This window comes from Callithrix jacchus, chromosome 5 (genome assembly GCF_049354715.1).
Source record: "Callithrix jacchus isolate 240 chromosome 5, calJac240_pri, whole genome shotgun sequence".
Classification (NCBI taxonomy): Eukaryota; Metazoa; Chordata; class Mammalia; order Primates; family Cebidae; genus Callithrix; species Callithrix jacchus.
Genome location: NC_133506.1, coordinates 143,995,407 through 144,021,244, shown reverse-complemented (window position 1 = coordinate 144,021,244; position 25,838 = coordinate 143,995,407). Strand labels below are relative to the sequence as shown.

Sequence of the window (25,838 nt, the reverse complement as noted above, 5' to 3'; positions counted from 1 at the left end):
GGGAAATTTATCCTGGGAGAAATTTCCACCTTCCCAAGTTCCTCTGCCAATGAAAGGAGTTCCTCTGAACTTCTGCTGGGGTGACTGGCTTTTAGTTTCTTCCTGTGCCCATGACATTCAAACATAAACCATTGAATCTCCCAGACGGAGAGAGATGGGAGGGATACAGGGTGCTGGGAAATTCTTGCCCTTAAAACTAAGGCCTCTCATAGACTTGGAAAGAGAACACATTCCCTCAGAAGGAGAAGGGCCTCTTGTAAAAAACATCCTTCCGTGAAGCCTACCAGATAAATGAAAGAACCTTATTTCTTGGACCGAATGTCCTATGGGTTTCTCCACGTGGCCGTGGATGCCAGCATTTCCTGAAGCTACAGCTGAAACATACTCCTTTGTGTATCTGTGTGGCAGTTTATCCTTTCAGCTGTGGAAGAAGATGATGGCTTTACATTTGGCCTGTAACAATGGCCATGTGGACGTGGTCATTCTCCTGGTGAACTGAAAATGCCACATTGACATTGGTGACAAAAAACAAGATGCCTCTGATGAAGGCTGTACATTGCCAGAAAGAGATTCGTGCCATCATTCGGCTGGAACATGGATGTCTATGGCAACAGTACTCTCTAATATGCTGTGTATACTAAGAGTACTTTCCTGGTAGAAAAACTGCTTTCACATCATGCGAATATTGAAGTGCTAAACAAGGCCGCACACACACCACTTTTGCTTCCTGCAGTTTGCAAAAGACAGCAAATGCTGAAATTTTTAGTGAAGAAACAAGCAAGTATACATGCTCTTGATAGTTTGGGAAGAAGAGCCCCCATGCCTGATATACATTATGGCTTGTAAGGCATAGACAGCATTCTTCAACAAAATATTACTGCTTTTACTCAAGATATATATGGAAAGACTGCAGATGATCATGCTATTTCTGGTGTTTTGACAACATTCAGCAACAAATTTTGCGATATAAAAAAAGATACTTAAAAATGGTCTTTAAAATGACAATCCATAAACCTCTAAGAATGCAAGTTTGAAAAAAGGTGGAGCAAGTGCAGAGAAGATTCAGGGAGTTCTGACGAATGTGCAGTCAGTATTTTCAAAGAACTGTGTGTTGACTTATACGGTAAAACAGATGAAGACTTGACTTTCACTACCAAGCAGTGTATCCCTGAGAGTAGTTCAGAGTTTTTACTCAGACCTTTATATAAAAAAGAAAAAATATATGGTAAAAGGAGAAGGGCTTCTTGTAAAACATCCTTCCGTGAAGCCTACAACTGAAATGGAAGTCTGTTGTTAAGAAAGCGGTAAAAGGAAAGTCTCCTTCCTTGGACCTAATATCCTATGGGTTTCTCCACGTGGCTGCGGATGCCAGCATTTCCTGAAGCTACAGCTGAAACATATTCCTTTGTGTATCTGTGTGGCAGTTTATCCTTTCAGCTGTGGAAGAAGATGACGGGTTTACATTTGGCATGTAACAATGGCCATGTGGACGTGGTCATTCTCCTGGTGAACTGAAAATGCCACATTGACATTGGTGACGAAAAACAAGATGCCTCTGATGAAGGCTGTACACTGCCAGAAAGAGATTTGTGCTATCATTCTGCTGGAACATGGATGTCTATGGCAACAATATTCTCTAATATGCTGTGTATACTAAGAGTACTTTCCTGGTAGAAAAACTGCTTTCACGTCATGCAAATATTGAAGTGCTAAACAAGAAAACACACAGACAACTTTTGCTTCCTACAGTTTGCAAAAGACAGCAAATGCTGAAATTTTTAGTGAAGAAACAAGCAAGTATACATCCTCTTGATAGGTTGCAAAGAATAGCCCTCATTCTTGCTGTACATTATGGCTTGTAAGGCATAGACAGCATTCTTCAACAAAATACAGGCATTACTGCCTTTACTCAAGATATGTATGGGAAGACTGCAGAAGACTATGCTATTTCTGGTGTTCTGACAACATTCAGCAACAAATTTTGCAACATAAAAAGAAGATACTTGAAAATAGTCTTCAAAATAACAATCCAGAAGCCTCTCAGAATGAAGGCTTGGAAAAAGGTGGAGCACGTACAGAGAAGATTCAGGGAGTTCTGACGAATATGCAGTCTGTATTTTCAAAGAACTGTGTGTTGATTCATGCTGTAAACTAGATGAAGACTTGACTTTCACTACCAAGCAGTGTATCCCTACAAGTACTTCAGAGTCTTTACGTGGAACTTCATATAAAAAAGAAGAAAAATATGGTAAAAGGAGAAGAGCCTCTTGTAAAACATCCTTCCATGAAGCCTACCACTGAAATGGAAGAGTCTGTTGTGAAGAAAGCAGTAAAAAGAAAGGGTGTACAAACATCTAGAGCAGAACAAGACTTAGCAATGACTTCAGAGAAAGAACAAGGCAGGCCTGAAAAAAAAGTGAAAATAAAATAGTCCCAGGTTGGAGGAAGAAGCACAAAACAAAACAAAACAAAACAAAACAAAACAAAAAAACCACAAACAACAAGTATCAGAAAACCTATATAATAGTACATCTGCTGACCATGATGTGTTAATTCAGCAATGAAAAGGTAGGAAAACTTACCATCAGCAATTTCCTAGGAAGGAGAAGGAAGAGTATGACAGGCTTGCACAAAAATTGTCAAGTAAAAAGAAAAAAGTCAAAAAGTGAACATATTTTAGAGATGACCTTGATAACTTAACTTGGCCATCTGAACAATACAAAATTCTCTGAGAGAACTTCTTGTCTCATGGAGTTTACTTTTTAGGGTACTGTATTTGATTTCTGCTCTAGAGAGTTGTTCAGTAACTCACTGTTATCTTTTACCTCAAAAAAAAAAAAAAAAAAAAAAGTATGCCAAAGGACCTAAGCCAAATACAGTATCAAATAAAAGAAATGGAACAAATGTATCAAAATGAAGCAGCCGAAGTGAGTAAATCCTTTGCAAAGTGGGTCTATGTAGAGGAGTGGATATCTCAACTACAACATTTCTTATGTTCCCCATAAGAAAGGGGATAATGAACAAATAGTAATTAATATCCAAGGCTGCTGTCTTGAGAGTGAAAAAGGTCTTCTGCTAGAAGAGAAAAATAAGGGGGCCGGGCATGGTGGCTCACACCTGTAATCCCAGCACTTTGGGAGGCTGAGGCGGGCAGATCACGAGGTCTAGAGATCAATACCATCCTGGCCAACATGGTGAAACCCCATCTCTACTAAAAATACAAGAGTTCGCTGGGCCTGGTGGTGCTTGCCTATAGTCCCAGCTACTAGGGAAGCTGAGGCAGGAGAATTTCTTGAATCCAGGAGGCAGAGGTTTCAATGAGCCAAGATCACACCACTGCACTCCATCCTGGCAACAGAGCAAGACTGTCTCAAAAAAAAAAAAGAGAGAGGGAGAGAGAGAGAGAAAAATAAGGAGTTAAGCAATGAATGTAATCATTTAATCATTTAAAAGACTGTTTCAGTATGAAAAACAGAAAGCAGAAGGAGAAGTAAGTATCAAGAAAAATAATTATCTTCAAACTTCCAGAGAGAAAATTTAAATATTTGGTTATGGAGCTACATGTTGAACCTAGTTGAATATAAAAATAAGTAGATGAAAAATATGTTTACCATACTGCATAATTTCATTTACATGAAACATCTGACATAGATAAATGTATAGAGACAGAAAGCAGATGCAGGTTTGCATAGGGCTGGGGCTGGAAATGGGTAGTGACCGCTAATGGGCATGAGGCATCTTCTTGGAGTGATGGAAATGTTCTAAAGTGGGACAGTAGTGATGGTTGCATGACTCAGTAAATTTACTAATAATCTTTAAACTGTGTGTTAAAACAGATAAATTCCATAGTATGTAAATCATATTTTGACAAAGCTGTTTTAATAAAACACTCAAAACCAAAATCAAAACCAAACAAAAAGGAATGTTAAAAGAAGTCTCTGACAGGACACAGTGTGCCATCAAAATTATGTGACACAAATTGTAAATTATAACTTTTTAAATTTTATTTTTTCTGAACTAGAAACGATCTGAAGAAAAACAAATTAATGATAATTTTCACACCAGAGCTAACCCAGAAATAAGTCAATGAAAATGAGCTGGCCAAGTGCAGTGGTGGCTCACGCCTATAATCCCAGCACTTTGGGAGGCCGAGGTGGGTAAACCACCAGAAGTCAGGAGTTCGAGACCAGCCTGACCAACATAGTAAAACCCCGTCTCTACTAAAAATATAAAAGAATTGGCCAGGCACGGTCACACAAACCTATAGTTCCAGCTAGGCATCCTGGCACGTGCCTATAGTCCTAGCTACTCAGGAGCTGAGGCACAGGAATGGCTTCAACGCAGACAGCGGAGGTTGTAGTGAGCAGAGACAGCACCACTGCACTCCAGCCTGGGTGACAGAAACTTACTTTACTCTGTCTCAATAAAAACAAAACCAGGGCAGAGCTGGAAGACCCTCTCGCTGTTTGAGAGGCTCCTGGCTCAAGGACCTGGAGGGAAGAGGTCTGGGACTGTCCCGGCGACTCCAAGGTGTTTAGTCCACCACATATCCTAGGCACCATGGGTGTGATATACAGCTGGTTGTTACAATGGCGATGGCCAGTGTCATGCAGATTATACCTCACTATTCTCTTGCTTGATGGCTACTCTGTAATGGCAGTTTAAGGTGGTATCAACACCCTACAGAAGAATTAAGAATTCTTGCAGGGAAGCAGCAAAAAGGGAAAAGCAAAAAAGATAGGAAATATAATGGTCACATTAAAAGTAAGCCATTAACCATTCCAAAGGATATTGACCTTCATCTAGAAACAAAGTCAGTTACAGAAGTGGATACTTTAGCTTACATTACTTTCCAGCTCACTGCTGCTACAGTTGTGTATCTAGTAACTGAAGTCTACTACAATTTTTTGAAGCCTACACAGTAAATGACTATCAGCTTAGTCTGGTGCCTGCTTGTTTTGTCTTTTGCAATCAAAGTTCTATTTTCATTAACTACACACTATTTTAAAGTAGAAGATGGTGGTGAAAGATCTGTTTTTGTCACCTTTGGATTTTTTTTTGTCAAAGCAATGGCAGTATTGATTGTAACAGTAAATTTTCTGGAATTTGGACTTGAAATAGGGTTTATAAATTTTTCAGACATTGCGGTGTAGTTTCTTGAAAAGCAAGGTTTAGAATCACAGAGTCCTATTTCAAAACTTACTTTCGAATTTTTCCTGGCTATTTTCCATTCACTCATTGGGAATTTTTTGACATTTCCTGGATTATGGCTGGCTCAAATGCATCTGGATGCCCTGAATTTGGCAACAGAAAAAATTACACAAAGTTACTTCATATCAACTTTTTAGGACCTTTATTTATGGTTCTGCTCTGGGTAAAACCAATCACCAAAGACTACATTACGAACCCACCATTGGGTAAAGAAAGTATCCCTTTAACGACAGAAGTCACATTCGATACTCTGTGACTCTGGTTAATAATCCTGCTGTGTGCTTTGCAGTTGGCCATGACATGTAGTCACCTGCAAGCTTATTTAAATTTATCCCAAAAATGTGTGGATCAGATGAAGAAAGAAGCAGGGCAAATAATACAGTTGAGCTACAGAAAATGGTGGCTCGAGTCTCTTATTACCTTTGTGTCATTGCACTGCAGTATGTGGCGCCTCTGGTAATGCTGCTTCACACAAATCTGCTTTTGAAAACACTAGGTAATCATTCCCGGGGTATTTCTCCAGAATCTATCTCTACCTTACTAGTGGATAATAGTCTGCTCTCCAATTCTGTTTATTCTGAATTACCATCAGCTGAAGGTAAGATGAAAGTAACTGTTACACAAATAACAGTGGCATTGAGCAGCTTAAAAATATTTTTACTCCTCTTCTTTTTCGAGGACTTCTGTCTTTTCTGACCTGGTGGACTGCTGCTTGCCTCTTTTCTACAAGCCTTTTTGGGTTTTTCTATCACCAGTATCTGACTGTGGCATGAATATTAGTTAACGAAAAAGTATATCCTAATCACACTTCAAATTCAAATATTTGTGCCCTTAAAGGGCTGATGAAAACCAGAAGAAAGCAAATACCAAGGAAAAATAATCAGAATATTTTGTATTAAATGTTTCCTCTGTGTTCTCAGGGTGAATTAATGTTATAATATTTAAAATTACAAAATAGATTGTTAACTGTTACACTGTGGCATTGGAATTTTAACTCTATTTACTGGTATGAGAGGGCTATCTACAAGTGTAATACTTCTGATTATCTTGGTTTACAGAAACCTCCAGCAGTCTTTGAAACATCTCAGGTGACTCTAGTTATTGTTTTTAATGGTATTATGGTACTGTTGATAGCCATAGTGGCTGCCTATAGAACAATCTTCAAACTGAGCCCTACTTTAGGGGAGGGAAAGGGGCTAAAGTCTCCTCTGTTGGTAATATGTTAGTTACTCTTGAAATGATAAAATCCAACAGAAAGAAGAGATAGCTACGATATATTACAGTAAAGAAAGCTGCATAGTTATTTTAAATTTAATGGAGATGAATATGCTTAATAGCTACAACTACCGCTGCTTGAGAGTAGAAGGAATATTATTTTAAAACATATTCTACCCAACTTGAGAGGTCTTTTAAAATGATTGGCCATATGAACACTTGTAATCTTGCCATTAGGTTTGGACCTGCCATGTTTTATTTTATTCTATGATCCTAAATGGTTCCTTTTAATAATCTAAAAATATTTATCAATACTGATCAGATTGAAGAAATTACTTTGTAAACCTGCTGACTACCTGTATGTATTGTGTATATAATATTAAATATACAATATATTGAGATTATAAAAGATAAAAATATTGAATTCTTATAATATTTTAAGTTGCAGAATATATGTTAAAAAGTGATTTGAATGAGTTGGATTTGTATCTAGAAATTTTATTTCTTTTTGGAATGAGATTAAAATACATTTTGAAAGTTAAAAAAAAACCAAACTAAAAAAAAAAAAACAAACTGAGCCATTAATAAGAAACTGGAGGTCCAGCATTTCCTCTCATCCTTTTGTCTGGCCATCAGCTTTCAGGTTCTCATTAATGGAAGTTTTCTCTGAGTTGTTTCTCTGGGTCCAACTCAATGATCTTTTAAAATGAGACATATCATCAAAAGCTCATTGCTGGGTTAGACATTGTTTTTTTAACTGCAGAGAGAACAAGAATAAGGGAAATTGATTCTAAAATCTTAAGCAATTGTTTCACTCAGAAATCTAGGCCAGCTGGGGTGTAGTGGCCCACGACTGTAGTCCCAGCTACCTGGGAAGCTGAGGCAGGAGAATCACTTGAACCTGGGAGGCGGATGTTGCAGTAAGCGGAGATCGCACCACTGCACTCCATCCTGGGCGACAGAGTGAGGCTTGTCAAATAAAAAAAGAGAAAACAAAGTTTTAGTGTTTGAACTGTGCTGCTGTGCTGCTGCACTCTTTGCACCTTTCTGCAAGTCAGCTAGAATCCTGTATATCGCTGAGAATATCAAATCAAAATTGACTAACAATAGGTTCAGCAATTTTTAAAAATACCCTCAAATCAAATGTTGTGCAAGAACAGATGAACTTTAGGGAAATAATTTTAAGGTGAGCAAGGTATACTTCTCTTCCAGTACATTTTAAATTTTAAGAGGATTTTTTTTTTTTTTTTTAGTTCTTATTACACGTATGAGGAACAATGCCCTTGGCAGATTGTTGCAAAACACTTATCCCTTGATTATGTTTTGTCCTGTCATCTCCACATAGACATTTCAGTCTCACTGCAAGTCACCTTAACATTTTACTCATGAGTTACAACAAAATGAAAACACAAAAGGATGCAAATTAAATTCACCTGCAAAATAAGAGATTATCAAAAGAATTAAATTACGTGTGAAAAGGTTATACTAAATACTTTTTGTTATTTTCTTTCTTTTTTTTTTTTTTTTCTTTTTCCTGAGACTGAGTTTCACTCTGTTGCCCAGGCTGGAGTGCAGTGGCGCAATCTCGGCTCCACCTCCCGGGTTTAAGCGATTCTCCTGCCTCAGACTCCCGACTAGCTGGGATTACAGGCATGCGCCACCACGCCCAGCTAATTTTGTATTTTCAGTAGAGACAGGGTTTCTCCATATTGGTCAGGCAGGTCTCGAACTCCCGACCACAGGAGATCCACCCGCCTCAACCTCCTAAAGTGCTGGGATTAGAGGCGAGAGCCCCCACGTCCGGCCACTTCTATAGATCTTCTATTCAAACCCATTTCTAAGTTACAGGCTATCTGGGCTAGGAGCTGCATGTGCCCCAGGTGAGAATCAAATGAAGCCTTAATAACTGCCACTTTTGATCAGTATCTGATTCGACATTTTACCTTCGTTAGCGGAGAGCTGTGGCTCCACCTGGTTGTGGAGCGGTTTCCCAAAGCCACAGGGCGTCAGGATAACTCAATACGGGGTGAATAATTCACCGGCAGAGGTGCTTTCCCTGACCCTCGAGCTTCCTGCCTGGAATCCAGAGCTGCGTGGGTCGCGGGCTGGAGAGAAAATGTCAAAGCCTGGATCAGTGCGGTCGCGAGACAAGAGATGTCAGGTCCAGCCCCAAAGCGGGAGGGAGGCCTGACAGCGCCTTCCGGGCAGCAGGGCCAGGTGAAGCCCGAGCACTCAGGCCTCGGTTTCCGAACCGGGGACCGCTTTAACCAGCCTGGGGCTGCTTTTAGAGTCGCAGCGGCTTCCGTCTTCCCTCCCGAGGTTTGTGCGTCCCGGCTGGAAATCCTGAGTTGGGTAGCCAGACTCGACGTTTGCGCGCAAACCGAAACAGCTAATGGCTGGCGCCCGGCGAGCGCCTCGCGCCTCGCAACAGTTGGCCCAGAAGGCAGCGCGCATGCCTGCTGAAGGACCCGGCCCCGCCCTACCCCACCCCGCTACTGTGTGACTAAAGCCCCTGCTGCGCGCGCGCAGGTGTGACCTGCGTCCACAGAGTTAGTTCAGCCGGCCTCCCTTCACACACACGTGGACACATTATCACCTCCTCAAGCCTTAAGGTGCCGAGTCTAAAACACAGGGCTGCCCCAAGCCCCTCTCCCGGGGTTCTCTGCCTGGCTCCATCTCACTTCAGGGCCACAGTCCCCACTGATCCAGACCTGTCTTCGGAAGCGCCTGTTGTTGGCACTAATGAAGAGCAGTACAGCGAGAGGACGGTTCCAGGGCATGGGAGAGGCCCCTGATTTCTAGGATATTCTGGCGTCAAAAGAAAGGATATGAAGTAAGACAACAGATTGTCTAAGCCGCTGTGTTTTGGAAACAGGATCAGAATTGGGCAAAACACAGCCCAGCTGGCATACTGAAAATTAGTTCAAAACCCTGTTAGACAAGTTGAGCATTCCTTTCATGTGTTTGCCGCAGCAGTAACGCGCACAGCACTGCACACCGCACGCGAGCTTGGGCCCAGCGTCGGGATGTTCCCTGACCCCGGTGGAAACCAGCGGGTTAGAGAAAAGCGCAGTCGTCTCCCGTTAACCCACTTTAGCCCTCATTCCCTCCTTTCTCAAGTCCCCTCTCCTCCCCCCCACCCCCTCCCTACAGGTCAGAGAAGACCCCGGATGAGAGGGACGGGAGGGCTGTGGGACGGCGCGCTCCCTCCTGCGGGCCCAGCGAGCTGGGGAGACCCCGCGAGAGGCACGGACTGTGCTGAAGCCGGGCGGGAGCGGCGTCGGGGGCGCGGTCCCAGCAGTAGAGCCCTCCGGCGAGGTCGCCGGTCTGCGCGGCTCTGTGCTGGGGAGAAACTCAGGTCACCTCAGCTCCCCCAGAGTCCAGGGCTGGCGGATGGCGCCCCCTCCGTAACCGCCGCACGACCCCCACAGCTACCAGGCCGCGCTCGGTCCCCTCCCCGGGCGAAAGCCAACAGCACCCACTGGTCGCCTGCGGGTTGCGAGGGCGGCTTTCGCCGCTGTGCAGCGAATCCGGCGTGGGGACTAGGCCACTCTCTGCGAGGAATCTGAAGAGGTCCAGGGTTGGAACAGGGGGACAGGTGGGAGGGTCGCCCAGGGCCTCAGGCCTCCTGTCCCCCCCTCCCCGCTGTCCCCACGCCCAGGCAGGCCCGCGGGTGGAGCGCAGCTGTCTGGGAGAGCACGAGGGCCTTTCCAAATTCAGTCAGGAGAGGCCCCAAGTCTCGAGGCCACTGCCTCGCACCCTTTCCTGCCCATGACCCTCACGCCAGTCCCCACCAGCCTCGCCAACGCCCGCCGGCCCCTCAAGGAGAATACCTAGGGCCGTACAGAAAAGCGCAGTCGTCTCCCGTTACCCCACATCAGCCCTCATTCCCTCCCTTCTCAAGTCCCCTCTCCTCCCCCTTACCCCCTGCCCAAAAGTCAGAGAAGACCCTTGATCAGGGTCTGCTGTGTGGCACGCACAGCAAGGACCAGGAGGACCTAGGCCTCTTTGACAGCGACACTGACGGCGAACCCCGAGAAGGCAGAGATTGACCCGGGGAACATCCATCTCCACAAGCCCAACGAGCGCGATGGCGATTAGAACACATGCTCCCCCGCTCCGCACCCCCACACCTCGCCAGACCTCTCTAATCTCAGCCGGGGTCCAGGTGGACTTGGCACCTGGAGCTGTACCTGGGAGCGTGCAACGCTGCGGGCCGGGCCTGGTCTCCGCGGAGCGCCCCTGACCACCGCGACGGGCAGCTGCGATGTGGAGGTCCAGGAAGGCGAGGTCTTGGGCAAGGCAGGTCCCCTCCGCCCAGCTGGAGCCCTCGCCGGCGTGGCAGAGGCGGGGGCTGCGGGCCCTGCGCGCCGGGGTGGCCCGTGGGCAGCGGGGAAGGCAGAGCGGTGGGCGGGCCCTGCGGGCTCTAGGCTGCGGTAGCCAGCCACCAGATGGACTTGCCTGAGCGGCTCACCCTGCAGCTCTCCACTGCAGCGCCAGGGCTAACTGGGGCCTGCAGCCGGGCTCTGGGATCTCCTTGGCCAGGCCCAAGGGCAAGCCTCGGGGCTTGAGCAAGTTAGCGGCTGTCAGAGGGGAGCCCTGGTTCTGGGTGAGGGTAGAAGAGGCGCATGTCCCTCTGCCCTGTCCCTGTCGCCCTCGTCACTTTGGTGGCCACCCTGCCTGTTGGTCTTGTGAAGATGGATGCTCTCCAGGTCAATTTCTGCCTTCTCGGGGTTGCCCTGAGTGTCTCCGCCAAAGAGGCCTCCTGGTCCTTGCTGTGTGCATCCCACATCACCGTGTTCTCCTTGAGATGCTGGTGAGCGTTGGTGAAGCTGGTGGGGACTGGCATGAGGGTCATCTTGGTGATGGTGACCAGCATTCTTTCCTTGCCCCTAGTGGGGCAGGGGTTCTTGCAGTGCCCCTTGACCCAGGCCTTGAGAGTGCCTGTGTTCTCACAGGTGGCATTCTTGGGTCACCCAGAGATCCCCTCTGGCCATAGGGACAATGCGCCAGGGTAGTGTGGGCCAAGAAGGTGACAGGGTGCACCCAGGGTTGCCCTTGAGTTCATCTTGCTAGCTGCAGCCCTTCAGCCACAGGACAGAGCCAGAGAGGAGAGAGGGGAGGGAGGTGGGGGGGGCAGAGAGAGAGAGAGAGAGAGAGAGAGAGGGAGGGTGGGAGGGAGAGGGAGATGAGTCCCCTAAGCTGGGAAAGTCAGGAGCCCCCCCCCCCCGCCCGCCCGCCCTGTGGGCTAGAGGGCCTCCCTCATGCTTTTTAGGGCCCTGTTCTTCTTCCCACCCACCCCAGTCCATCACTGTGTGAAGGGGACTCAGAACCACCAGCTGACTTCAAGAACCGCCCTTTCATTGACCATGGAGTTGTTTTTTTTTTTTTTTTTTTTCACTCTAGAAAAGTTCCAGAAACCACATCTCCCTAGAAAAGCACGAATAAACTCTGGTCCCTATGCGCTCCCTAGGCCACCCCTGGTCCCCACCAACAACAGCTCAAGAAACCCATCTTTCCAAGTTTATCTTACTTACACTAGGAAATGAAAAAAAGCTTTCAAGTAGGGTGAGGAAGCTTTCAAGCCACCCACCCACCCCTGTGACCCTGCCTGTGCTGTCCTCTGCAGCAGTGCCCTCAGCCAGCCCCTTCCCTTTGGCTAGGCTGCTAGCACTGCTGCCCTTCTCAATTCCTGCCTTGTGTCCCAGAGGGTCTTCAAGCTAAGACTCCAAGGGAGGAAGAGTGCTACTATCCAGGGAGGTGGGATGCTTCAGCCTGCTGGCTTTCTGCTGCATCAGGCTTCAGGGTAGCAGCTTCATAGAGGAGGTACCTGGAGTACAGCAGAGGGGCAGAACAGGAGAGGGCAGAGGGGTATTCCAAAGCTTGGCCGGCCTGGCAGTGTCCTGGCCTGCTGTGGCTGAGGAATGTGGGGCTGCACAACCTGTATGCGTAGGGACATATCCTGCCCAGTGTGCAAGTGTCAACATGGGCTGCCTTGCACTTGTTGGCGTGTACATACCCAACAGCATCAGGTCACAACAAAACCCAACATCTACCCAGACAGGAAGAAGACAGCTATAGTATGAAGGGGGCAGAGAGGGGCTCCCCATTCAGGCTGGGGCTCTCACAGTGATGGGAATGCCACTGGCATTTTGAGAAAGAGTTATTTGTGGTTGGGCCATTTAACATGGCCAACTCTAAGCAGGAAACACCAGTGGCACCAACACCCAGTGTCCCACTTGCCCACTCCTGGCATGGTGACATTTACAGCCACATGGCAGATTTCTGCATGCTCCTTAGGGGAACAGTACTGCCTCAGCCCGTTTTGCTGCTCCCTAGTTTGCTTCCAACGTAGATCTCTGCATTTGGGAGACTGACCACAGGGTGGGTGGGAGATGGGAAAGGGTCTCCAGTGAGTGTGGCTTCTTCACTTTCCAGAACTTCTCTCTTCAAGGATCCAGCTCCAGAACAACCCAGAGTGCCCATGCTCTCTGGCAGGGCAGCCTCCCCAGCCCCAGCCTCAAAGGGCTGCGCCTCAAGCCATTCACTACCTCCTGGCACAGGCAGCAGAGCCTCTGTGGGTGGGCATGGGGGAAGCTGGCACAGCACCTGTGCACTGGGCACGGGCAGGAAGCTGTGGTCAGGGGAAGATGCACAGCAGGTGGAGGATGTAGTGATGCCTGTCTTGCCAATGACATCCACCGAGAAGCAGAGCTCCACCTCCTCATCCCTGCCATTGAACACCCAGTGCCTCAGAATCTTGAGGGCCAACTCGAGTGTCCCAGCAGCTCCAGGTACTGTGGCTATGTTGCCACCATCTTGTCTAAGTCTATGGAACCATAGATGAAGTTCTACTTCTGGTCCTGCTCCAAGGACTGGGTCACTATCAGGCTGCCCTGTGCCACCCCTCTTTCTGTAAGGTCGGGTGTGTTTGGGGAGGGGTTGGGAGAGGGGTTCAGCCTAGGCCTGGCCTTTCTTTCTCTGGTCATTGTGTGAGGCTCAGAACCCTGCGTGGAGCTGTGTAGAGGCACAGGCTCCCTGGGTCCCTAGGCCTGGAGGGGCAGGGATGGAGGGAGAGCCTGGCTCCTCTCACCCTGGTAAGGGTAGATGCTGGAGCCATCCTGACTGGGCCCTGGCAGCATGGCAGAGGCCCTGGGGCGTCCTGGAGTCAGGAGCCTCAGTTTAGATACTCAGGTGGGAATCTGCTGGGGTTCTTAATTAGGGCTTCCCTGAATAGATCCGGGCTGGCTGTAATGGAAACCCCAGCCATCTCTACCAGCTTCCCAGGGACATAGACGCTGATGTCCTACCCACTAGTATGCTCCCAGTTTCCCCAAAATGAATAGCTTCCCCTGACCCAGCTCACCCCAGGTAGAACCTCTCAGCACACAGCTGAGAAGGGGCTTCACTGATGTTTTCACAGAAATTCTCCAACAGACTGTGTGCAGCCACTCATTCTCAGCACGAGATTCAGAGCAAAACGCCAGTCCCCGTTTCCTTCGGGCCAGACCAGGCAGCTTTGGCTTGCTGACCATGACCTGGAAATCGAAGCGCTTCCCTAAACAACTTGGTCACGATGTGACCTTGGACAAGTGACTTCAACTCTTTCCCCCAATCTTTGCTGGGGGAAAAGTCATCCAGCCCCAAACTCTTCTTGTCAAACTTGCCCCACTGACTCAGAACCACAGTAGCACAAAGCCTGGTAGGTGGAGGCTGCCAACATGTTGCTCTGCTGGAAACTTTACCTTGCTTAGGTAATCAGCAGAGCTGCCCTAGTATCTGTCCCTCACAATAAGGTAACTCCTCTATGATGCAGATGTGGTTAGAGACCCCCTCTAACACTGTCCCCATCCGGATTCCCAAGGCAGCCCTGGGCCTGCTCACTGGAGCTGGGGAGAGAGATGATGACGACGAGCTAAGACCACAGATGCCTCCTGAGGGAGGCAGGAGAGCAGGAGGTGTGTGTGGTGCCATGCTCCCACTGCCTCCCAGGGCAGAGAGGACCGCAATCCAGCCCTCAGCCTCTGAGAAAGGCATGGGGAGGTGACAACTGAGGGTCTAGGAAGGGGCTTCCAGCCCTGAGGCCAGAGTCTGAGACGTGAGAGAGGGAACAGAGAGAACAGAAGGGGTGTGGTAGAAATGGAGAGAAGGCCCCACATATACAAGCCATGATGAGACAGAAGACAGGAGATGCCATCGGAGACTGGGCTGGATGAAGCAAGAACCACGGGGGCCTGGCAGCAGGCTTTTCAGGCAGGACATCCTCCCAGCACTGGGCCTGGCCCTGCCCAGGTGACATTTGCATTTTACCTTGTATATAAGTGTCATTCATTATACTCATTTATACATTATATATATATACATTTATACATTAGATATATAATGTATAAATATATATTATATACATATATATTATTGACAAGTAGAAACAACGTAATGACAATTATTTTAAGATTTTGAATTTTATGACCTTCCTGGCCTCTGGTCCCTTGAGCAGACAGCCTGAGGTTTCAAAAAGGAGACAGTCCTTTAAGAAATAAAATGTGAACCACATGTGTATTTTAAATTTTCTAGTAGCCACATAGAAAAAAAAAAGAAACAAGTGAAATTGATAGTAATAATTTATTTGACCTAATATAGCCAAAATATTATCATTTTAGTATGAGATTAATAAGTAATTGTTAATGAAGTATATAAGTTTTGGTGCTAATTTTGACAACTCTCTGGATATTTTCAGTTTCCAGCAGAGCAGCCTATCCCAGGTACCCAGCCGCTCCATGTGGCCAGCGGCCACCACATGAAGTGCAGCTCTGAGGACTCTGCCTTGAGCTGAGGGAGGTCATGGGTCTGAAACACTCTTTTGTACCAGAAGTTAGGGAACGCTTTCTCCCTCCTAGCATCTCTCTTCTGGCCCAAGGGTGAAAGATGGTACCACTAGAGGGCAGGGGCTACAAGAAGAAAGTGTCCACAGGTTCCCCTGCTGCCCACCTGCTTCCCATTGTCTTTCCAGAGATCAGAAAATGAACAAAGGGTGATGGGGCCCCCAAAAGGAGGAAACCCAGTGTCTTCAGATCTGTCCACAGCCTTGACCTACAGAGTTTAGATATGGAAGGAATAGATTAAAGGCAGGCTTACTTTGCTATTTGGCCTTGACCCTAAAGGTCAGGCTGTGGCCATCTGTTTCCCTATGTGCTGTGGGGGACTGTGTAGTTTAAGCACCAATCACATGAAGACATGTCTACATGCATTTCTGTATAACTTGATGCCATCAAGCAAGAGGTCCAACTTTAAATAAGGGGAAAAGAAAATCAGCACATGTAGGGTGTTTTCTGTTTGCAGGTAAATTGTGATCAACCTGTCCTTGAATTCTGGCATCCTATCTGCATGAGTGATTGTATTATTTAGCTATTGTTGCATAACAAACCACCTACAATTTATTCACTCATGATTGAGCTGCTCAGCCATTTGGGCTGGGCTCAGCTGGGCCATTCTTCTGGACCCACCTGGGCCCCTTTGGGCATGTGTGCTCAACTTCTGGCTGAGTAGGCAGCTCTGCTTCTGGGGGTGAGTTGACTGTCAACTGTGGCACTTTGCTTCTCTTGGTATCTCATCCTCCAGCAGGCTAGCACAGCCTTGCTCTCATGGAGATGGCAGAGTTCTGAAAGTAAAACAAAGCATTCAAGACCTTTTGAGCCTAGGCCCCAAGCTGGCACACTGTAATGTTTGCAGCCTTCTGTTGGCCACAACAAATAAGGCCAGCTGAGATCCAAAGTTTAGGGAACAGATTCTGCTTCTCAATGAGAACATTGGTACAAGCACATTGCAGAGGGCCTGGATATAAGGAGGGATGATGAATTGGTGCCATTTTTGCGGTCAGCATCACTATGCATTTTCTTGCAGGTGAGATTTATATAAGTGTTTCAAGTCAAGGAACTTGTCCAAAGCCCCACAACAACTAAGAGCCCAAATTGGGACTCAGGAACAAGTCTGCCTGACTTCGACACCTATGACTTCCATAGCCCACACTACTCATGCAGCTTCTGTAAAGCTTTGAAGTCCTGGAGGGTGACTTCTGAAGTTGAAGCAAGAATCCTGTAGGATTCTCATCCATCTAGTACTCTTTTTTTTTAGTAGAGATGGGGTTTCACCATCTTGGTCAGGCTGGTCTTGAGCTCCTGACCTTGTGATCCATCCGCCTTGGCCTCCCAGAGTGCTAGGATTACAGGTGTGAGCCTCCGCACCTGGCCCCATGGAGTACTCTTCACCATTCCCAATAATTCCCTTCAGAGAATGCTTCTGAAGTGTCTTGGCAAAAGGTGGAATAATATGGGGAAATGGCTGAGGGCTGAGTTTAGGAAATCAAGGCCCAGTATTGTATTTTTCATTCCTCATCATAGGAGAGATTTGAAAGCATGATCTTGCACTCCATACGTGTGTGAGTTCTTTTGATCCCTTTTGGTATTTATAGACTATTTATGATTTTCAACACAAACTACTGTGCCGGAAACAACCTCATCCTCTGAAAGCAAGTGACATAAAGATAGTTTTGCTGGGAGACACTTCCTCCTGCTGCCACTGAACCATGCTGTTGTGTACATCTTGAAGTTGTTCTCCAGTTTTTAAAAGGGCAAAGTTTTTTTCCCCAAAATCCAAATGCCACAATGGCCATGGGGCAAATTCCCATGGCACACATAGAAATGAGGCACAGCTCATGCACCTCTCACCCTGAACCAGTAATTCTCACTCCTGGCTGCACATTGGAATCACCTGGGGGCTTTCAAAAATCCCCCTAAACCCAAGTTGCAACAGACCACTGAACCCAGAATTCCTGTAGTGAGACCAGGACATCAGTACCATTAAGAGTTCCCCGAGAATGGAGGGTCGGGGGTGATTCATGCCTCTAATTTCAGCACTTTGAGGGCTGAGATGGAGGACACTTTGAGCCCAGGAGTTGGAGAATGTAGTGAGTTATGATTGCAACTCTGCACTCCAGCCTGGGTGATGGTGACAGAGCCAGATTTTATCTTAAATTTAAGAAAAAAAAAAAAGAAGTTTTTTTGTAGTGTAGAGCAAGTCCTCAAAACTACTGCTTTAAAGCAATATTTTTCGGTAAAGTCTTTGCAAGTGTTTTCTCAAATGAATGTAAAAGCATTTGCTACAGAGTTATGGCCTTTCAATCTTCCCTACATTACCTATTTACTTACCTTGAAAGGAACTGACCTCTACTTCATATTTTGTTCCCAATTTAACCCAGTTTTACAAGTTTCCCAGGGCACTGTGCTAGGTGCCAGGGCCTTGGTGAGCAGCACGGTTGGGGGAAGAGTTTACTGAAAAAACTGCATCATGCAAAATAAAAACCATGCCACTTACCAAGGGTTAGGACGTGACTAAATATCTCACAGTATTAAAAGTCAGCTGACAATGCCATGAGCGAACACGTCCTGTTTAAAACAAAGAATAGTGCTGCCGTTATTCTGAGATGCTGTTAGGATTTTTGTGTTTAAATGTAATATTTAAGATTTTTATTGATATTATCACATTCATACAGAAATGCATGCACAAAGCATTCATGTAAAGCTCAGTGCATTATTACAAAGTGGATAAACTTGTGTGACCAAGAAATAGAACCAGCCTCTATCATGCTGTGACAATCACTTTTTCCTGCCCTCCCCTGTAAAGATAATCAAAATTAGGAGCTAACATTATAGATAACTTGTCGTTTTAGACCAGTGTTTTATTATAGAAAATTTTAAACACGTACAAGGTAGGCAAAATAGTATAATAGACCTGTCACCCAGCCTCAAAAACTACTACTACTCATGTGCCGTTTTCATTTCATCAGTACTTCAACCCATTCTCCATCTCATTAGCTGGAGTGCAGTGGTGCGATTTTGGCTGATAGCAATCTCTGCCTCCTGGGTTGCAGTGATTCCCCTGCCTCAGCCTCCCAAATAGTCAGGACTACAGGCACGCACCACGAGGCCTGGCTAATTTTTTGTATTTTAATAGAGACAGAGTTTCACCAGATTGGCCAGGATGGTCTCCACCTACTGTGACCTCATGATCCGCCCACCTCCACCTCTCAAAGTGCTGAGATTACAGGTGTGAGCCACCTCGCCCAACCTAGTTCTTTTTTAAAAATGAGCTCAAATGTACATATATTCATAGACACAAATATTAACTGTATATTTTTGACAATGAAATATACCCATATAACCTTCACCCATTTTAAGAATAGAATAATTAGGCAGGGCACAGTGGCTCATGCCTGAAATCCCAGCACTTTGGAAGGCCGAGGCTGGTGGATCACCTGAAGTCAGGAGTTTGAGACCAGCCTGACCAACATGATGAAACCGCGTCTCCTCTAAAAATACAAAATTTAGCTGGGCATGGTGGTGGGTGCCTATAATCTCAGCTACTCAGGAGGCTGAGGCAGGAGAATTGCTTGAACCCGGGAGGGAGACATTGCAGTGAGCCAAGATTGAGCCATTGCACTAAGAATAGAATAATCCCATTATCCCCAGGAATTTTCTCATATTTCTTCCCAGGCAAATTTTTCCTTCCCCAGGGGCTATTTTTATTCTGACTTCTTTCACTATAGGTTCATTTTGCCTGAAATCGCACAATATATATTACTTGGTGTCCAGCTTGTCTCGTGTAGCAGGTGTAGGAGATTTGTCTACAGTGTGTGATTCAGTAGCTTGTTCCTTTCTACGGCTGAGGAGTCTTCTGTTGTATGAATGCTCTACAATTTGTTCATCTGTTTTCCTAGTGATGAATATTTAGTTTTTTTGTTTTTGTTTTTTTAACTTTTAAGTTTAGGAGTACATGTGCAGGTTTGTTACACAGGTAAACGTATGTCATAGGAGTTTGTTATACAAAATAAAATGTTTTTCCTCATCCTCTCCCTCAACCCACCTCCACCCTTCAATAGGTCTGAGTGTGTGTTCCCCTCTATGTGTCCCTGTGTTTACACAATTTAGCTCCCACTTATAAATAAGAACATGCAGTGCTTGGTTTTTTGTTCTTTTGTTAGTTTTCCAAGGATAATGGTCTCCAGCTCCATCCATGTCCCTGAAGAGGACATGCTCTCATTCTCTTTTACGGCTGCATAGTATTCCATGGTGTATATGTATTGCATTTTCTTGATCCACTCTATCACTGATGGGCATTTAGGTTGATTCTATGTCTTTGCTATTGTGAATAGTGCTACAATGAACATACGTGTGTGTGTGCTTATAATGGAATGATTTCTATTCCTTTGAATATATACCCAGTGGGATTGCTGGGTTGAACGGTATTTCTGTCTTTAGGTCTTTGAGGAATTGCCACCATTCCATAATGGTTGAACTAATTTACATTCCCACAAGTGTTTCATTTTTCCCCATAACCTCACCAGCATCTACGGTTTTTTGACTATTTAATGATAGTCATTCTGACTGGTGTGAGATGGTGTCTCATTGTGGCATATTTTAATGAACCTAACGTCTTTTCAGGTTTATTGGTAATTTAGGCTTTTGCATTATTATGTGTCTTTTGGGTTGTCTCTTTCTTACTGTTTTGTAGCAATTATTTATTTATTTTAGATCCCATTGCAAATACACTCTTCCAGGCTGTGACTTGCTTTTCAAATTTTTTATATCTCTTACTGTTGAAAGATGTTTTATTTTTCTGTGGTATTTTCATTAAGATTTATGATTTTCAAGTATGGTTTGAGAAATCTTTTCAGATTCATTGTATTTCTTCCATAAATTATTTCATATTCCATTCCATGTTTATTCTATAAATACCTTCCATATTTATTATCTTCCATAAGCTTCATTACCTTCTTTTCCACTTTAAAATTCAGCTTTATTGTTGGTATTTTTGTAGGAGTTGGGGGATGTTGAGGGCAATAGAAAACACAAGAGCCTACTAATTGACATAGACAGGGTCATGAACCTTTATTTACCTTTTACATGTTACTGTAGGGCCATCTCAAAACATAGTGAGAGAGAGAGACAGACAGACAAACATAGATATTCTATGATGGCATTTTATTGTGGTTTTTAATAAAGGCTCAAGTATATTTTAACTTTGAGCCTGATTTTGTTTTAATGAAACATTGCATTTACCATTTTTTGTCTAGATTTACTAAAAGTATCAGTTGGTAGTTAAAATAATTTATAATACAGTCTTTGCAGCATATACAGCATGTGCTCACATGTTGTCAGACCACAGATGGCAGCAGGGAGCACAGCACCAACCAGCATGACACAGTCTCAAAATACACCAGAGGGCGCCACACCCACACAAACAATACATATTCCTATGTATATGTACACATAATATATGTATTTAAAATTAAGCTTTGTTGAATATATGCATAATATATAATGCTTATATAATATATGCATAATGTACATATACATATATAATATATAATACATATATTTAATAAAATATGTAATATATAAAATGTGTAATATACATTCTATATTATAATAAATATATATTTGTTTGTTTGAGAAGGACTCTTGCTCTGTCGCCCAGGCTGGAGTGCAGTGGCATGACCTAGGCTCACTGCAACCTCCACCTCCCCGGTTCAAGCAATTCTCCTGTCTCAGCCTCCTGAGTAGTTGGGACTGCAGGTGCACACAGCCACACCCGGCTAATTTTTTGTATTTTAGTAGAGGGGGTTTCACCATGATTCCCAGGCTGGTTGAACTCCTGAGCTCAGGCAACATACCTGTCTCAGTCTCCCAAAGTGCTGGGATTACAGTTGTGAACCACAGCACCCGTCTACCAAATATTAGCAGTTTGTTTTTTGCGGTTAGTTTTTGAAAGTAGTTTTCAAGTCCTTTGCCACTTTGCCTCTGACCTTTCTACCATTAATCACTAAAAGCAGAGCTGAGCAGTGAAAAGGTTCAAGCTGTCCTCCGTACATATTTCAGAGGAAGTAGAACACCCAACTCTGTGAAGAAGTGACTGGCTTTTTTTTTTTTTAGAAATTATAAGGCAGTGGAGTAGGAATGACTTAGAAATTCCAGAATCTCACCTCCTCCTTTAGGATGGGAAAGCTGAAGCTAAGAACCACTCTAACCTTCTTGGGATTGAGGAAGAGCCCTGGGTGTCCTGATTTTCAGACCATCCTCCTGCACTTGAAAACTCTGCTTTGGGAATTGCAACAGAGAAGGGCTGCACAAACATGAACTTTTGAATAAATGGAGAGATACTATTGCTGCTTCAGGCCAGATATTCGGACCGTTTGTAGGGATTGGCAAACTGCAAACTTGCTGCTATGAGGAGCTGGGGACAGGATGGGGCTATTTTTCTTGAGAAATAGCCCCATATTGAGTTCTGGGGCATTCTAACTAAAAGTTGGGGAAGTGACCTGCAGGGCCTGAGGACATGTCCCCTGTGAGCCTCCCTACAGCGGGGCAGAGCATGAGGGCCCACTCACTGTCCTCTCCCGTGCTCCTTCAGGACTCCAGCACTAGCCTTCACTGACCCTTCCTCCATCCATTCGTCAGGGGACTTCTCCATCTACCTTGCTCACAGTCAGGGTGGGGGACTGCTCTCCTGACCAAGCAGGGTGTGGGTGACAGGTAAAGAGCTCAGACACCTCCAGCTCAGAATCCCTTCCTTGGAGAGGCTGCAGATGTCCCTTCTGATTCAGGAGGTTGGGAGTGGAGCCCAGGCCAGTGCCCTTTTACAGCTATCCTGGTGCTGGGTGTGCCTGGACTGCATCCCTCACTAGAGAGAGCTTGCCTTGCCTTACAGAGTTGAGGTTGCATCTTCTGACTCCTTGGCGGTTCACGTGCATTTCTCTAGTTCCTTCCATTCCCCAGCGTATGTTCACTGCTGTGTGCATCATGGTTTCTCCTTTTGAAAACATAAAGCTGTAGACACTGGGGGAGAAACGGGATTGTATTTGTTTGCACTGAGGCAAGTTTTTACGCTTAGGAAACCTCAGAAGGGCAGTCAGTCCAAGCCCATGCCCTGCATCATCTACTCTATTTTTTTTTTTTTTTTGAGTCAGAATCTTGCTGTGTTGTTGCCCAGGCTGGCCTCCAGCTCCTGGGTTCAAGTGATCCTCCTGCTTCAGCCTCCCCAGTAGCTGGGAGGGGCTGACTTTTAAGAGGAAAATGCAGCCTGCTGTTTCTGATGGCCACAGAACGCATCCATATTCGTCACTAATGGTGCTTGCTGCTGGCTGATGGGTGCCAGCCCCAGAGTGTCTCTCAGGAGCTACCCCAGGCACCTGGCTGGGGTAGAGTGGGGGTCCGCACACCTGCAGCTGCTCCTGCCACCTCGCCAAACTCTGGCCTGGACTCCTCTGTGGTGGCAAGACTCTCCATCCCTCCTTCCACCATCATAATAGAATAAAAAGTTACACAGATCTGGAAGCAGAGTCCTGTCTCAGCTCTCGTGGTCACATTTTTGCTGCCACTGCCTGTCCTGCATGGCCCCTTTTTCACTAGTTGGATGTACATCCCCTGCAGTTCACGAGCCCTGGTTGTGATTCCAATGGAGATGGATCCATTTCCACAATGGCTTCAGAGAGAAGAAGAAGAAATAAATGAGGGCCTGTTGAAGCCTATCGGGGTAAGGGGGATTTGAGACTGTGGAAGAATGAAAGCTGGGTCACAAGGTCAAGAAATTGAGGCCATCCTGGCCAACATGGTGAAACCCTGTTCTACAAAAAATACAAAAATTAGCTGGGCATCATGGCATGCACCTGTAGTCCCAGCTATTCAGGAAGCTGAGGCAGGAGGTGGAAGTTGCAGTGAGCTGAGATTGCATCACTGCACTCCAGCCTGGTGCCAGAGTGAGACTCTTGTCAAAAAAAGAGAAAGAAACGTTGGAAGGAAGGAAGGAAAGAAGGAAGGAAGGAAGGAAGGAAGGAAGGAAGGAAGGAAGGAAGGAAGGAAGGAAGGAAGGAAGGAAGGAAGGAAGGAAGAAAGAAAAGGAAGGAAGGAGGGAAGGAAAGAAGTGAATAAAGAATGGCACCCCAGTGGAGTGGGGCAGCCAGTGTCACAGAAAGCTCACAAATGGAATGCAATTCTGAGCCTTCTTTTCCCTCTCAGGTGTTCTCCTCTTATCTCTTCCCACTCCCTCTTCTTTCATCATACAGGCAGGTAAATTCCCATCTGAATTGAGTTTTCTGAAAATAGTTATTCCACATTCACTGGCCTATCTGTTTAGTGAAAGCAGTATCTTAAATGTCAAAGTTCATCACTGCACTGACACCCAAGCTGCTTCCAAATCCCCAGTGCCTCCTTCAGACCTCCCGGCTCACCAGCACCACACACTCTTCAGATCCCTGTCCTTATCAGCCCTATCCATCTCTGCTAACAATTATGTGCGCTCTTTTACTGGTTTCACCTGGGGTACTCTTGTTTTTGAGGCCGATTGCATATTCCTAAAGATGGCCACCATCTGATGTCACTCTATATGCTCCCCTCCAATGTGAATGTTGACCCTCTTCCCATTGATGGTGGGTCTGGAAGCTGGTGGGTGAGGAATAGAGTGGTACGCAACAATACTGGGGATGGGCAAAGTTAGCCCTGGCAGAGTGTGGCATGTGATAAAATATTGGCCTTTATTACGCAGGGGAATGATGAAATCTAACTGCTTTTTCTCTCTTTCAGGCTATAAGGAACAGTTGGTAGCAATGAATACAAGAGCTGCAGTCTTATTATCTTTAGCCCCCAGATAAGGATGTTATAAAAATTATGAGGTCATTATTTTGGATTAAGCTCCTACACCAGGCTCCAGCTCACCAGATAAAGTCACTCTTATTAAATTTCCATGCCACCAAACCAAATCATCTGAGCCTTGGAGAAATCAGGAGATAAAATAAATAGACAAATCCCCAAACAGGCCACTTTCTGTCAACACATAATAAAGTTCCCTCTGCCTTTAATCTGCACAACAAAAAGTAACCTGAAATAGGCCAGGCATGGCTGTTCATGCCTATAATCCCAGCCCCTTGGGAGGCCGAAGTGGGCAGATCACCCGAGGTCAGGAGTTCAAGACCAGCCTGGCCAACATGGTGAAACACCGTCTCTACTAGAAATACAAAATTAGCCAGTGTGGTGGTGGGTGCCTGTAGTCCCAGCCACTTGGGAGGCTGAGGCAGTTGAATCGCTTGAACCCAAGAGGCAGAAGCTGCTTTGAAGCTGAGATTGTGCCACTGCATTCCAACCTGGGCAACAGAGCAAGACTCTGTCTCAATAAACAAAACAAAACAAAACAAAATAACCTGAAATAATTGATGTTAACCAGTCAGTTACCTTTCTATTGTTCCGTTTTCCTGTTTCCACCTTACAAGGAAAGTAACTTTGAAATGATCAATCTGCTTTTTTGTTTCTGCTTTCTTCTACACTTTTCTGTCTGTAAAACCAACTCCTTCTGCTCAACTTATTGGAACACGTATTCTATTTTATGCGATAGAGTGTTGCCTGATTCTAGAATCACAAAGCCAATTAAGTTCTTCAAATTCACTGTAATTCTGTCTTTTGACAAGGAGCTATTACAGCTGTGGGACTTTCCTACCCAGGATCTTGCTCACAAGGAGGGGAAGGAGGGAAGTGTAGCTCCACCACAGGGCAGGGCAGTGTAGTAGGAAGGCTTAGGTCCAGCAAACTCCACTATATGGACACCTATGAGCTCTGTGATCTTGGGGCAAGTCATGTCCTCTCTGAGCCTCTGTTTCCTCATCTGCAAAATGGGGATGATAATGGTGCCCACCTGGACGAGCTGCCCAGGGTACTCCCAGCACCTTCCCCACGAAGGGATCCAATAAACACAGGAACAAGAACAGGAGCTCATGACTCCCAGCTTGCTCAGTCTCTGGCTTAGTCTCTACACCTTTGAAGATTTTGAGTGAGGTGTGCACTGGAGTCATGAAGAGAAGCAGGTAGTCACAAATCAGTCACTGACTATCTGAGCACTTTTAGGCAAATCATTCTCTCAGGAACTCATTTCTCCTCCCCTAGGAATTGCGCAGATCATTTTTCAGGTTGGTTATGAGGATCAACTTGAAAGGGCTTTGCAAACATCTGCTGTGAACAAGTGTGAGGTCTTTGTGTTGTTCTTAATTGCTATTTGCCCTCCCAGAGTTGCTAATGTGTGGACAGAGTCTGGGGCCATGGCAGGTGGCACATACTGGCAGTGATGACCAGTGCCACAGCGACAGTGGCAGCCTGCTCCCTGGACTCAGCATCTTGAAGCTCACGCCAGGCTGCAGCAGCATCTGCAGTGGACAGGGAACCTGGGAAAGCCAGCTGCCACCAAGCAACAATTGCACCAGCTGCGCTCTTGGGTGGACCCTGCTTAGAGCTTGCAGGCGAAGGGAGGAGGCCATGGAGGGATCCAGACCTGAGTGCTTGGAGCCTTGGTTTTCTGGCATTTTACAAATGGCGTAG

At 45.8% G+C, this 25,838-nt stretch overlaps 1 protein-coding gene, 1 long non-coding RNA gene and 1 pseudogene across 11 annotated transcripts in view; 2 read left to right on the top strand and 1 right to left on the bottom strand.

The window, feature by feature from the left end:
* Nucleotides 1-8,859, bottom strand: part of RNF17 (ring finger protein 17) — a 157,988-nt gene extending 149,129 nt beyond the window's left edge. For 4 of the 10 annotated variants that reach the window (XM_078375185.1, XM_078375191.1, XM_078375193.1 and 1 more), the window contains exons 1-3: nucleotides 8,370-8,859; nucleotides 5,204-5,294; nucleotides 2,583-3,365 (exon numbers count right to left, since the gene is read on the bottom strand). Coding sequence is in view for 2 of the 10 variants with exons in the window: in XM_078375190.1 (XP_078231316.1) it covers nucleotides 5,204-5,231 (28 nt within the window). In the remaining 8 variants the exon portion in view is untranslated. Of the gene's footprint in view, nucleotides 1-2,582; nucleotides 3,366-5,203; nucleotides 5,295-7,295; nucleotides 7,396-8,369 lie in introns of all 10 variants that reach the window. The other 6 variants (XM_078375188.1, XM_078375192.1, XM_078375190.1 and 3 more) reach the window with 3 other exon arrangements.
* Nucleotides 4,578-6,076, top strand: LOC103793464 (transmembrane protein 161B pseudogene; annotated as a pseudogene).
* A 2,851-nt stretch (nucleotides 8,860-11,710) lies between the features above and the next one.
* Nucleotides 11,711-25,838, top strand: LOC144582755 (uncharacterized). Its single transcript, XR_013536161.1, has 3 exons — nucleotides 11,711-13,220; nucleotides 13,850-14,718; nucleotides 21,476-25,838. It is a non-coding gene; the product is annotated as an uncharacterized LOC144582755 (long non-coding RNA).